We start from the raw sequence: 14,232 nt of genomic DNA on the forward strand, positions 1-14,232 counted from the left end.
TAGCCAAGTTGTTTACGGTGCAATTTAATTTGTAATTTCTTTTATTTTTGCATCAGTGCAAATGAAATAAAGAATTAGATAAGCTCACAAACACTTGGAAAGTGATAAGTGGTACGTCTATAGATGTTTGAGTGTGTAACGGTCCAATCAACCTGGACCTGGTCGACCGCTCGATTGGTTCAATAAAAATGAAAAACTAATAAAAGATCAGAAAAAAAAAAACAATAATAATCATAAAAAGCTCATAACTCCTTTGTAACTGGATCTGGGTCAAGGCCTCAAGGGTTGAACGGTCCAACCATCTGGCCAGGCCAGGTCTCAAAACTCTGCTTTTGATTGTAAAGGATGGACAATCGCTCTTGCAATGTGTTATACGTCAATACAAATTCAATCCACATCCACCCAACCAATTCTTCTGTGGATCAGTCAAAACAGATGAAGAATAAAAGAATAAAGTCACACAAAGATTGGACTCCCAACATGGGAATATAAGTTCAATCAGAAAACTCGTCAACACACATCATGAGTAAATCCATTTCCAACTGCTCCATAGTCCACACCGAAGAAATGAATTTGCATTTAGCCATTTACCAAAAGAAAAATATGAAGCTTTGAACTTTTCCTTGTCTACTTAAACTCTAAATCCTCTACAAGTCCCACCCAAACACAACCTCCCTTCACACCCTTTCATGGCTACATGGGTTCAGGAGCTTCGGTTCCCTCATATAGACATCCCTATAACCATAGACCACGTCACTCCAGTCATGCCGGCCGGTCCAATTCCTGCTGGCGCCGGCGACTGCTTATACCTCTCCAACCTCGACGATGTGGTCGGAGCTCGTGTCTTCACCCCAACTCTGTATTTCTATCGATCAAACAATTTGAGCAGCACGCAAAGGAAGCTGGTCGTTAAGATATTACACGACGCCCTGGCTAGTGTTCTGGTGCCCTACTACCCATTTTCGGGTCGGCTCAGGGAGACCCAGCATGGGAAACTGGAGGTGTTTTTTGGGCCCAAACAAGGGGCGCTCATGGTCGAAGCACACTCAGAAATGGCCATCACTGACCTAGGAGGCCTTTCAGTCCCTAATCCTGCTTGGTCTCCACTGATCTACAGATTCCCCGATGAAGAGGCTTACAAGGTGGTCGACATGCCGCTGGTTATCGCTCAGGTCACGAGTTTCAGTTGCGGGGGGTTCAGCCTTGGCCTACGGCTGTGCCATTGTCTATGCGATGGCTTAGGCGCAATGCAATTCGTCGGTGCTTGGGCCGCGACGGCCCGGGCGGGCGCCCTTGTGACAAGCCCCGTGCCATGCTGGGACAGGGAGTTCTTTCGGCCGAGAGACCCGCCCCTAGTGAAGTACCCACATCTTGAGTTCATGAGGATGGACGATGGCTCCAGCCTTACCTCCACTCTCTGGCAAGTAAAACCGGTCCAGAAGTGCTATAGGGTCAACCGAGAGTTTCAGGTTCAGATCAAACAGTTGGCGCAGCCTGATGATCAGCATCACTCATGTACCACTTTCGACGCCATGGCAGCACACATCTGGAGATCATGGGTAAAGGCCCTTAACGTGACACCGTCGGACTACAAGCTCCGACTGACATTCTCGGTGAATGCCCGCCAGAAACTTAGAAACCCACCATTGAAGGATGGATTCTATGGCAATGTGGTCTGCTTAGCTTGTGCGACCAGCACGGTCTCACAGCTCGTGGGCGGGAAGCTCTCGGCCACGTCTCGGTCAGTCCGCGAGGCGAGAGTTGGTGTCTCGGAGGACTACGTAAGATCCGTGATTGATTACGTCGAGGTGGACAGGCCGAGCAGGCTTGAGTTCGCTGGGAAGTTGACGATCACACAATGGACGAGGTTCTCCATGTACGAGTCTGCGGATTTCGGGTGGGGCCAGCCGGTTTACGCCGGTCCGATCGACCTAACTCCGACGCCGCAGGTTTGTATTTTGTTGCCGGACGGCGACTCGCCCCCCGGAGGATCAATGGTGGTGTGCATTTGCTTGCCTGAATCTGCAACTTCTAAGTTCAGAGAGCTTTTATCTCGAATGGACACAGGTGATGAAGCTCCTGAAGTGGAATAAGGATTGTTGGGCCATGGGCCTTGGCCCATGTTGCGCCGGATCGATCACCGATTTGTGTTCATGAATCTAGATTGTTGATTGATTTGCTAGCTTTGGCCCACCAAATAGCCTAATTGGACGGCGTAGATTGATTTATCAGCAAATTAACCGAACATGAATTGTTGGATACAGCGAGCTTCCGCGATGCAGAGGCATGTACGTTATTATCACTAAGCAAGCAAATAAACGGTCCCATTCGAAATGGACGGCATATTGACATGCATGCCCTCGAGGTTATTCCCTTAGAAACCAAATATCGCAAGTCAATATTGAAAAGAATAGGGTTGATATTGTCGAGTAAAGTTCGAATTTTATAATTTCGTTAATATATATAGCGCTACCAACTTCGAATATCAAGCTCTGATGTCTGCATAGTCAATCAATCAAAAATTCCTTCGTTTCGTCGTTATTTTTCCCATTTCTCCGACACATCTTCCGTTCTGAACTTCTGAATCTCGTAATTATTTCGAGCTTTCATTGATGGCGTGATCTCTGGCACCGTCTTCCCAACTGAGTTATTCGGCATACTACTCCTACAATTCTTCCAAGTTCCACGAATCCTCGGTTGTTTGGAGATGAAACGATCTCGAGTTAGGGTTTCAGAGTGATCGACTTTTGCTTTTCGTCCTCCAGTACAGGTAGGCGTTTATCGGATGTCCTTCTCTTGTTCTGTATCATTTCTCGCCTTTGTTGTTTTCAATTCTTCTTCAAATGTTTAATTGAGAGAGCGATTTATCCTGATCTTGGAGGCTTCGGTGTCCAATTATGTTTCTCATTGATCCTTTTGAGTTTCATAGTGCCTGTCTGCCTGGTGTGCGGATTTTATCTTGGATTTTTCTTTGATATGTTTGGTTATATGAAAGTGTTAGTATTCTTCACAGAGTAATACAGAGAAAAGATGAAAAGCATCGATGCTTGGTGGATATATTGGAATCCAGTTGCATGATTTCATTTAACTTTATATACCTGACGTAAATTATAATTTTTTATATTGTTCTGTTTCTTCCCGCGGTAATACTATTTAATAATTGTCTTATTTCATGCTCTGTGTTGGAGTAAGAAATATTCAAGAGTTCATTGTTCGAGATAATTAATTTTCTGAGTGCCACATTTCTTGAATCCATGTATCGTTTTCCTATGATAAGCCATTATTTCCTATTAATGTCCCAATCTAGTAATAGTTTATGTCCAATTTATCATTTCAAATAACATACTGTTGCAGAAAATTTTAAATCTTGTTCCAGATATCTCCTGCTTCTATGATACCTTTCTGTGTGTAAAATATAGAGTTTTTTTGCTTCCTTTTTGGTTCGTTTTCATGTGTTCACGTAAAACTTAGCCAGACGTGAAATTCTCATCTTTTGAGTGGTGAAATTTTGAACATTACAAGTCGATTCCTCTGTTCCTGTCCTAGTTGTTCTTGGGATTACTACCTGTTATAAACTAGAACATTAATCTGATTTTTCTATCCGTCTTGTGGCCTCATAGTTGGCTTGTCACAGAAAGATGAGATGATGAAATCCTAAGTTAAAAAATTGCATTCTACTTGTGGTTCCAACCCATATTGACATGAGTCATTTGAATTATGGGATCTATGTGACGTATTAGATTTTTTCTTTATTTATATATACATGTATATATGTCTATGTGATTTACATTGATAGAGAGAATATTTTCAAAATCATAGTACACTTGAGTACATAGGAAGAACTCTTGGTAAGGATAATACCAAGGACAGGAATTAAATTGTGTATAAACTAATGAGATGGAGTATCCAATTATGTTCATTACCACCTTTGTAGGCTTGATATGTGCAGATCTGTAATCAATATTTACCATTAATCAATTCACAAAGTTTTGGAAGGGAGGAAATTTTGATTATCTCTATGTTTCTGTTAATCCAATGTAGACAGAGGTTTGAGGGTCAAATGCGTTGTTTGCCCCTTTTCACTAGTTCAAATGAGTAATTGTGTTTCCTTTTCCTAAAAGTACTTAAATATGACTAACCTTTTCCTTTGTTTCTTACAATTTATGTGCTTTACATGTCTCTAGTTCTTTACATGACTGGGGGTTATGTCAACATGGTTTCAATTAGACCTTCAACTACACCTATAACATTTTTTATGGGTATGTCAACTTGTATTTAGACCTGTGTTTTTAGAATAAATTAACATAACCGGCCCTACTTGTGTTATTTCTCAAAGTTCATATGTTTTATATATGTGTTATTTGTGGACAGTGAGGTCTCTTCTATGATCTGAGATAATAAAGCCAGGAATGTCTTCTTTAAATCCGTATGCAGCATCATATGTTCCACTCTCCAAAAGAGAGGATGCTGATAAAAATGCTTTTGAGATAAGTAGTGGTTCCAAGATTGTTGATACAGATGCCTGGTCCAAAAATTCCTCTGAAGGACAGGAAACAGAAGAGAACCAGCTCCCAGGCGAAGCTTCTCTTGATTTTAATGTGCATGGTATTGAAGAACTACTCAATTCGATGGATTTGACTCAGAAAAGCCACATGGATGACAATTCTCATGATTCATTGTCATGCAATCCTAGTTACGCAACAGAAAAGCACAATGCATATGACAATTTTGAGATGGATCTAGCATACCTTGCTACCATGTTCCCTAGTTTGTCAGATCAATCACTAGTTGATGTATACTCTGCAAATGCAGGTGACCTGGAAGCCTCAGTTGATATGCTCCACCAACTTGAGGTATTAATTTGTATGTTAAAACTATCCATTTTGTTTCAGTTTGCTAAATGGGATAGTATTGCAGTTGATTAGTTATAACATAAATCAGTATGTAGCATTTTTTTTTCTTTTGTGTTCTTGTTCTCTGAACTTCATGCTTCATATCTTCAACCATTAGTGTAATAGTCGCTATTTTCCATTTTCCTTTTCAGTATTTTCCCCTTCTTTTGATTTCTTTCTGGTGGGAAATTGATTTGTTTGGGAGGACATGTCATATGATGCATCTGTGGCACCTTCTATCAAAATTGATGATGATATAAAGTTTTTTCAAAAGAAGATTGTAATTGCAGTATTTTTATAGAAATAATAACCCCATGCATGCTGTTTCTATTTAGTTGACACTTCAGACGGATTTGACAGTAAATTAGTGTATCATTACAATGTGTATTATCCTGTTAACTAGAACCCTTCTACCCAAAAACAAAATGTTAACTAGAGCCAAGTGGTCATACTTTTTTTCATTAAATTACTTGCCTAAGAGACTAGTTAAGCTATAATGATGGGTGGATTTTCTCTTTTAAGGGAGACCTTCCTCTGCCTTTTAATTTGAAATAACCACTATATCATGCCTACTGTATAATGCAATTGGAAATTCTACCTCCTATGTTGTCTCTTTCTTAATCATTTGCATAGTTCAGTAGACCGTTCATAATGTTGATATTTTTCTGATCATATTATTACTTAGTTTGAGTTGTTTTACTCTGTGTACAGGTATACCCAGCGGATGCATCTCAACATCTTCCAGACAGCTTAGACATTGGTGACGTGCCAGGATTTGAATCTCCAGATGAACAAGAACCGTCTATAAGGCTGAACACTTCTGGTGAAGCCAGTGGGTCATCATCTTGTCCATTGCCATCTACCTCTTGACATGACCTCTGCTGTTTGTGATTGTGTGGTAAGACGCGATTAGGGAGGGTTCTTTCCTCGAGTGAAATTGGAAATATCAGTCATGGTACATGTTGTGTAATTCTTCATTGATGTGTTCATTCTCTTTTGTCTTCAAGAGTTCTGCTTCATCGGTAATCCCTTGTGCAGTTTTTCTTCTGCGTTAATGTTGATCGCACTTTATCAAATGAAAGTAATTTTCCCCCTTTTTATCTGTTTGGTGACTCTTTGTGAGTTTGTGGTTAACTTTTTTGCAACTCTCTCTCGGCTTCACAAATCTAGAGTCAGGTAGGTAGAAAGTCATTCTCATTGAATTTGAATGGAAAAGAAATCCTAATTCCTAAATAATGAAGTCGATCCAAGTATTTTAGATCCCATAGGTTAGATATGTTGAATTGTGGGGTTCAGAATCTTCTTTGAATCATGTCTGCCATATGTTATGCCGTTATATTCGATAACTCGGTTTTTGAGGGAATTATTTATGAATAAAATTGTAAATTCTTCATAATGATACTATGGGTCCATTTGATTCATTGGTCAGAATCGGAATGGGAATCAAAATTGAAATCTCTTACAACCGGAGTTGCCTATTCCACAGCCTGTTTGGTTGAAACAAGAATACGAATCAGATCTTATAAGATATGCAAAGAGAGTGGGGTAGGGTAAAGAGAAATAGGGTTTGAGGGGAATTTTAGTCACATGACTTTTTTCTGTTTTTTTGGAGAGAGGTGGTTGAATGAGATTCTCATTTCTAAGGAGAGAAGGCTGAAAGCTTAAATTGATCGTTTCCTCATATGTGAATTCATGAGAATCGGAATCCAATTTCACCCAACCAACTGGCTGGAATGAGAACGGGCCACTTCAATTCCAATTCTAAACCCTTATTTCTACAAACCCCTTAAAATAGTATATCTTTTGTCTGTCTATAAAAGTACAAATTACCATGAGCGAGGACATAGTTTGTGGCATCATACATTGCATATAATTTAGGGTCTCTGATAGTTGCTAAGTGCGGTGGTGTGTCCGTGGGCCTCAAAACATGTCTAATCAAATGATGGTGGAATCTTAACCGCACGTTGCATATAATTTAGGGTCTCTGATAGTTGCTAAGTGCGGTGGTGTGTCCGTGGGCCTCCAAGCAAGTCTAATCAAATGATGGTAGAATCTTAACCGCACATTGCATATAATTTACGGAGAAGCCTATTGTAGAATTCTGATTTCTACTGCACATCTACACCATTTCAAAAAGGTCAATTACCTCTATACATTTCTGATAGTTGTTAAAACCTTTGATTTGGTAATTACAATCATCTCTTCTAAATATTTTGATAGATCTCATGTAAAATACGCATGTAATTATTATTGAGTAGGGGTGGCGATTTCCCACCCAACCCATTGAACCCCACCTAACGTTCAAAGTATCGACGCAGGTCGATATGCCGTAGTGTATCGGTACTTTTTATAAGTTTTATTTTTTATCATAACCAGTTCAGAGGGATTGGTTTAAGGCCCGACCACCCTCTGAACCAGTGTCTGACCCAATACAACCCCTGAAGGGGCATATCGGTAAGCCATGATACGTATCAATACTTTGAATCTTGAATTCACCCAATCCGCCCATTTACTTAGCGGATTGGAAATAGGTTGATGGCCCATTGGGTCAATTTAAATGGGTTAGCTTGGGTTGTGGATATCCATTGGGTTAACCATTAATGATACAATTGTGAATTCCTTAGCCTTTTTTTTATTTTCTTCATTTATGTGAAATAATTTATAATTAATGCATTATTTTTTATTAATTATTGACTAAAAATTGTTTTGGCTCAAACCAATATAGTTCACCCAGATTGACATAAATCCTAATTAAGTCAAATGGCCCAATTTGGTCCAATTTGATTTTAGCACAAATGCCCCAACATACCTAGCCCAAACAACCTAGTACTCTAGACCAACTTGATTTGGGCCAACCAAATCCAACTCTAGATTAGATCATTCAGGCATCCCAACCCAACTCGATTTGGACCGGTTTGGGCTAGACAAACTTGATTTTAGTTTGGATTGCATGGTCGACCCATCTCGATCTGTCTTGGGTCGGGTGGCTTGGTTCCAAATATGAACCCATGCCAGCTTAGCCTGGGTCAACTCAACCGAAACTAACCCTTGGTCTGACCTAGATCCAAACAATTTAGGACCAATCCAGGTAGGTATAGATCAACACAAATCGGTTCAACCCAGTCTGGATAGACCCCAATTCATGTTGACCGGTCCGATCCTGGTCCCAGGCGATTCGGGCCATGGTCGACATGTACTGGCCCAAATCAGGCTCGACCCAACCAAATCCATACCAACTTGGATCCAAATGATTTGAATCGGTCTGGGTCAATTCAACCCAATATGATCCGAAACCCAACCAAATTTGGGCCCATCTGACCTAAACCAACACAACCTGGGTTAAGATGGTCAAGTTGGCCTGACCGGTTTAAACCTAAGTGGATCATCCAAACCCAAGACCTAGACATAGTCAAATGGTTCCATATGCTTAATTTGCTTTTTGTTTTCCTTGTAGAAATAATATTGATATAATTTGATTTGAACCTTCACCACTTATGCAAAGAATAACCGCTATTGCCATCAAGCCATGACCATATTATTTGTTATAAGGGAATTGGTTTTTTCTTTAAAATACATAAGCTATGTTGTTCTAAGATTAATAGGTTACTGAGTTGGATTGGGTCAAAGCGGATTTGGGTTGAACCCAATCCATTTAACTTTATCCAACTGGGTCATTAATGGGTTGGTGGGTTAGATGGGTTGGGTTGAAGTTCAATCCAAACCAAACCCAACCCACCCAATTTCCACCGCTACTATTTAGGCTATTTTTTACAAGAAAAAAAGTACAAACTTTATTAACAATAAAAAAAGTAGAGAATTTAAAGGTGCAGCTCTACATTTTAGTAACTGATATGAAGGGCAAATTTGAAAGATAAATCAATTTCAAAAAAGAGATTGAAAGGATTTTTTTTATGCGAGATTGGAAGGATTTGGACTAGCGATTCATATGAAAAGAAAAATGAAAAATAAATGCTTTGGTCAAAAGTAATTACATGAATATTTTAGACATTTTCATGCCTCTTTTTAGAAAATTCTAACAAAAGAATTTACTTACCACCATGTCAGAAATTTCAGGGGAGGTGATTGCAATTAGTAAACTTTTGGGGAGGTTTACGGACAGAGATTGGCTTCAGCCTGAGCAAAGTCCATTCAAACACTGTTCGAACAGCCTTTATAGCCTTGCATGGGGTATATCTCTGCACTTTTATGCTTTATTTCATGGGGAGATATTTCCAATGCAAGGCTATGATGGCTGTTCGAATGGACTTTGCTCTGACTGAATCCTGTTTCTTACCAACATTGGTAAGCCAACAACCGAAAACTTCATAAGGTTTTAGCAATTTACCCTAATTAAAAAATTGCTGAATTTCACTTCTTGGCTTCAAAATGGCAAGAGACATTTTAGTGTTTGGCTGGGTCTGGGTGTTATGCTGGAAATGGACTGTTTGTGTTTGGCTATCCCAGGCACAAAAGCTCTGAGGTTCCCAGCTTCAAATGGATTTTTTTTTTCTAGTTCTATCTATCAGTCGTTCTTTTTAGTTCCGATGCGGCTCACCGACACTGAGTCACTGAGTTAGAGTTGCTAAACCCGATCCTGAGGACAGGACAGAGGCACAGAGACCATCACCCATGCCCAGTCCCTCTAATCCGGTTCCGGACCACCCAAATCTATGTTCCCGCGAAAATGATGGTAGATCCGAAACCGGAAACTGGACAAACAATTACAAGTGAAACAACCTGTGAATACGCCAGCCACTCAGCCAGTGTTACGTAAAACACGAGTTCACATCTTCGCCCCACATACGCCAACCGGAAACTGGATGTGCTGTGGGGCGTTGTGGGGCGGAGATGTGAACTCGTGTTTTACGTGTTCATGGAGCCCACATCATAAATGGGTTCCATATAGGTAACACTGACGTGTTCAATCGTGATTGGACATGTAGCAAGATTCGCACAATTTTGCGTCTGCAGCAGATCCTGACTGGTCCCTGCCCCGACCAGCGACCACCCACTTCCGTTTATTACAGGGAGAGGAGAGAGGTATGGTTGGTGTCCGACTTTCGATTCATTTGCAGTCGGTCTCTTTTCCGGTAGTTCTTTCATTCTTTGAATCTGCTTGTTTTCTCTGAGACTGATTTGCTGGTCCGAGAGCTTCTCTTTGACGTCGTCAATGTAAGAAATAAAGGGAAAAGGAGTAGTTTTTGTTTGAAACTCAAAACCATTACAAAGACTTCCTATAAAGAAGAAGAGGAAGAAGAAAAAGTTGACGCGCCTGGTGGGGATCTTTTGAGGAAGACTTCCACTAAAGTTTGGAATCTTTGAATGCCAAATTTTGTTTTTTCGTCGTCAGTTCTTCGTGAATGTGCAAGAATTCGGTGCGTGGTTGTATGTGTTTGAGAGGTTTACGAGTTCCTCGGACGATTCCATTATTTTGCTTCAAGGAATCGCTGAAATTTCAGTGGTTGTTTCATGTGTTTCCGGAAGAAATTTGCAGAGATTGGGGTTGTGCATGGTGAAATTAGGCAGGGCAGTCAGGGATTTGGGCTTCCGTGGCGCAAATATTGCGTTTCCTGTGCATTTCTTTGGTGTTTAATCTGTTTCTGCTAGTGTGCGATTCATTAGTCCAGAAGAATCTCCAAATCGATGTTTTGTTCTGGGAGCTCACGGCGGTGCTTAAAGATCTCTTTTTGAATAATAACGTCATTGGAATTCGGAAACTGGAATAGAATTTCCTGCAGATTGCGAAGGTCTTCTTCTGACAAAAGATATATAATATCTGCCCATCTTGTTCGGGATGGGAGTCGATTATTACAACATTTTGAAGGTCAATAGGAACGCAACCGATGACGATCTCAAGAAGTCCTATAGGAGATTAGCTATGAAATGGCATCCGGACAAGAATCCTAACAGCAAAAAAGAAGCAGAAGCTCAGTTCAAGAAGATCTCCGAAGCCTATGAAGTGAGTTTCCTAACCTTACAAAGTATGAAAATTGTGTAAGGTTTTTCGATTGATTGATTCATTATGCTTGTTGTCTAACTTAACGTCGTGCAGTATAATTGCTGTCAATTTGATTTGGTTTCTCTATTTATGAATTTGAGATTTCTGTTCTAAATAAACAAGGAAAAATAGCTGAAGTCAAAACACCCAGAAACATCCTTTCCCGGGAATTTTAGAACTTGAACGATGTATTGTGTTCTGCTGTTTCAGGTCTTGAGCGACGCACAGAAAAGATCAGTCTATGATCAATATGGGGAAGAAGGATTAAAGGGCATGCCTCCTCCAGGTTCCAGCAGTGGTGGATTTCACAATGGAAGTTGCTCAAATGATTTCAGGTTCAATCCTCGAAATGCAGAGGACATCTTTGCCGAATTCTTTGGGAGAAACCCTTTTGGGTTCGCATCAACTGGGCATGGGAAGTCTACGAGGTTCCAATCTGATGGAGGGATGTTTGGGGGGTTTGGTGGAGGTGATAATGCCTTCAGAACATATGGTGAAGCGGCTAATGGGGGCGGCGCACCACGGAAGCCCCCTCCAATTGAGAGCAAGCTACCATGTACCCTTGAGGAGCTCTACACTGGGTCAACAAGGAAGATGAAGATCTCTAGAAATGTTGTCGATGCTAATGGGTATATATGTTAATTCTTCCTTAATTCTTTAATGGTTGAATGTTTTTTTTTTCTCCATATTGATTTTCATTATAGGAATCATCCTTATTAATGGTAAACACAGCACCTGCTTAGCTACAACATTTGTATTTGGTTGATTTGTGATTGATTGGTGATCTGCCTTGCACATTAAGCACAGTTATATGCAATAATAACTCTGGATGCTTTAACTTCAGTAGGAATATGATGTGATGTTGGTTTTCATATTGTGGATGGTATGTTCTTTGGAAGACATTCTATGAGCTATAAATTGTTAAACAGTTTTTCCTAGAATTTGTCTTTCTTTCAGAAATGGTTAAGTTTAACTGACACAGTCATTTTCATAATTAAACTCATAACCAATAAAACATTTGACAATATGCTTCCATTTCATTTATGTTTCTGAACCTTTTTTATTCTGGTAATTACTATATTCAGCCTTTGGGAATGTTGGAAAAGTTTCTATGGTAACCAATATTTCATTATCACAGAAAACAACATTGTACAGAGGCTTCCTTGTCAGCAATATCTACCAGCCAAGAAGGATTATAAATTTCACCATGTTTTGTCCCCCCAAAAAAAGCCTTGTGAACTACCCTTTGAGTAACCACAATTCACATTTTCACACTTTTAAGTTTTAGATACACATATAAATATAATGTTACAATTACAATACAAGACTGAATATCCAACCATGTCTTTAATAATTTCCTAGTAATATCAGAATGAAAATTTTCAATATAACATGAAGATCCAACCAAACTTGAGGCATGGTTCATTTCATGTATTTGTAACTTGCTCAGGATGTAGATCTTAGTGGTTTATGGATCCACACCCATTAAATTTATGGTTTTCTCAGAATGCAGATGATGATGACTTACGATTCATACACTTTTGTTCACTTTAAATATACTACTATTCTAGTCTTGCTGATCTTATGTACACTTCTCTCCTTGGAAAAAAAAAACACACTACACAGAAGGCTAGTTCCAGAATCAGAGATTTTAACAATTGATGTGAAGCCTGGCTGGAAGAAAGGAACGAAGATCACATTCCCAGACAAAGGGAATGAACAGGTGAACCAGCTCCCAGCAGACCTTGTCTTTGTGATTGATGAGAAACCCCATGATGTCTACAAGAGGGATAGCAATGATCTCATTGTGAACCAAAAGATTTCACTAGCAGATGCTTTGTCAGGGACCGTAATGAGCCTTGTGACACTTGATGGTCGAGACCTGAGTATCCCAGTATCAGATATTGTGAGCCCAGGATACGAACTTGTGATTGCAAAGGAAGGAATGCCGATAAGCAAGGAGCCAGGGAATAAGGGCAATTTAAGGATTAAATTCGAAGTGAAGTTTCCAGCAAGATTAACTTCTGAGCAAAGAGCTGCTCTCAAGCGCATCTTGGGAGGTTGACTACGGTGGTTAATTTTGTTACTATATGTATCTTACTGACTCAATTGATAGTCCATAGGCCTATCCCATGTAATTCATTCTTTAACCCTTTCCCCTTTCTCTTTCCCTGTCATCGGTGATTCCATTTATATTTTTCTTACTCTTTTTTTTTTTTTCATTTCAATATGAATGTTCCTGAAAGGAGTAGAAGATCCCCTATGATGCATCAAAACGATAATAGAGGAACGTTATAGTCTTCTTTTCAAATTTAGGTTAAATGTTTCTTACGCTCATGTATCTAGAGAAGCAAACAATGCAGTTGATTGGCTAGACAATCTTGACCTTGGTATTAACGCTCCCCCCGTTCTGTGTAGCCCTTGATTTTCTTCCTATCTTACAGGAGAAAGAGAGATGTATTATGCATCAAACTTTGGGGATACTCTGCTCCAACCAGCCGACCTTACCAGAAAACTAGCTGGCACCTTCCTAAATTTCAAATGACAATTAACTGATTAACTACGAACAAACGAAAATATTTTAATAGCCTATATGAAGTTTGAATTTTGAGCAACTGGGATACTCTGCCATAAATCTATGATGCTGTAAAAGTAGATACTGGAAGAATTTGAAGAACTTTGACAAGTCAGCCTCTTATTAATTTTGATGAATGCCATGTAATTGGTTGCCACTTTTTATATGAGCTGATTCGTTTTCTCGTATCATGTCTTTTTGGTTTATCCACTTGTTAAACATTGGAAATGGTGGAATAATTGCTTATCAAAATAGAAATGATGGAATAATTAAGATGGATTAAATTTCAAATCCCTGTCAGACGGCCTGAGTTCAATCTAGGTGTAAAGGGCCGTGCCGCCCACAACCCGGTGTGTTGGCCTATCTCGGCACACAACACGGGACACAGGCTGTGGGCAGAACAGCCTGTTTGGTCATATTGTGCCAGCTCATGGACTTGAAACCCCAAACTCAGGCCGTCTGACAAGGAAAACACACCACTATGTTACAACATATTGAAATGATTTGAAATTTAATCCATCTTAATTTTTCCACCTGTGCAGACTCGAACCATGGGCTGTACTGGACCGACACCCAAAGTATCCTAGTGGAGGGAAACACTGCCCAATTTACACCTCTAATTTGATCCCTCCTCCCTAGTGATAACATTTTATTCTTTTTGTGATTTATTGTAAAGATATGAAAGTGCAAATTAATGGAGATTAATGAGTTAAAGATTGAAATTAACACTAACAAACAAAAAAGAGGAAACCAATCAAGATTAATGG

General features: G+C 39.7%; 3 protein-coding genes across 4 annotated transcripts; all 3 read left to right on the top strand.

Moving 5' to 3' along the window:
• Positions 1 to 675: 675 nt before the first annotated feature.
• Positions 676 to 2,179, top strand: LOC148842763 (HXXXD-type acyl-transferase family protein). Its single transcript, XM_088959344.1, has one exon. It carries the CDS (start codon positions 690 to 692, stop codon positions 2,091 to 2,093), a length of 1,404 nt encoding a protein of 467 aa, XP_088815470.1. The 5' UTR covers positions 676 to 689; the 3' UTR covers positions 2,094 to 2,179.
• Positions 2,180 to 2,414: 235 nt separating this feature from the next.
• LOC148842764 (polyadenylate-binding protein-interacting protein 6-like) lies at positions 2,415 to 5,994 on the top strand. Of its 2 annotated transcripts, XM_088959346.1 has the most exons (4): positions 2,488 to 2,770; positions 4,185 to 4,259; positions 4,372 to 4,853; positions 5,604 to 5,994. In XM_088959346.1, exons 3-4 carry the CDS (start codon positions 4,410 to 4,412, stop codon positions 5,760 to 5,762), a joined length of 603 nt encoding a protein of 200 aa, XP_088815472.1. In that variant the 5' UTR covers positions 2,488 to 2,770; positions 4,185 to 4,259; positions 4,372 to 4,409; the 3' UTR covers positions 5,763 to 5,994. The 2 variants fall into 2 exon arrangements, with proteins under 2 accessions (XP_088815471.1, XP_088815472.1); XM_088959345.1 differs by lacking the exon at positions 4,185 to 4,259 and having other exon boundaries at positions 2,415 to 2,770.
• A 3,666-nt stretch (positions 5,995 to 9,660) lies between these two features.
• On the top strand, positions 9,661 to 13,067 carry LOC148842765 (uncharacterized). The gene is made up of 3 exons (XM_088957833.1): positions 9,661 to 10,851; positions 11,101 to 11,519; positions 12,517 to 13,067. Exons 1-3 carry the CDS (start codon positions 10,687 to 10,689, stop codon positions 12,953 to 12,955), a joined length of 1,023 nt encoding a protein of 340 aa, XP_088813959.1. The 5' UTR covers positions 9,661 to 10,686; the 3' UTR covers positions 12,956 to 13,067.
• Positions 13,068 to 14,232: the final 1,165 nt, after the last annotated feature.

Source organism: Nelumbo lutea, chromosome 8 (assembly GCF_056320005.1).
Source record: "Nelumbo lutea isolate HS-2025 chromosome 8, American lotus-T2T, whole genome shotgun sequence".
NCBI classification, from domain to species: domain Eukaryota; kingdom Viridiplantae; phylum Streptophyta; class Magnoliopsida; order Proteales; family Nelumbonaceae; genus Nelumbo; species Nelumbo lutea.

Coding starts and splice junctions, on each gene's coding strand:
- LOC148842763 (XM_088959344.1), top strand. CDS start 690: ATGGCTACATGGGTTCAGGAGCTTCGGTTCCCTCATATAGACATCCCT.
- LOC148842765 (XM_088957833.1), top strand. CDS start 10,687: ATGGGAGTCGATTATTACAACATTTTGAAGGTCAATAGGAACGCAACC. Junction 10,852..11,100: donor AGATCTCCGAAGCCTATGAA/GTGAGTTTCCTA, acceptor CTGCTGTTTCAG/GTCTTGAGCGACGCACAGAA. Junction 11,520..12,516: donor AATGTTGTCGATGCTAATGG/GTATATATGTTA, acceptor CACACTACACAG/AAGGCTAGTTCCAGAATCAG.
- LOC148842764 (XM_088959345.1), top strand. CDS start 4,410: ATGTCTTCTTTAAATCCGTATGCAGCATCATATGTTCCACTCTCCAAA. Junction 4,854..5,603: donor ATATGCTCCACCAACTTGAG/GTATTAATTTGT, acceptor CTCTGTGTACAG/GTATACCCAGCGGATGCATC.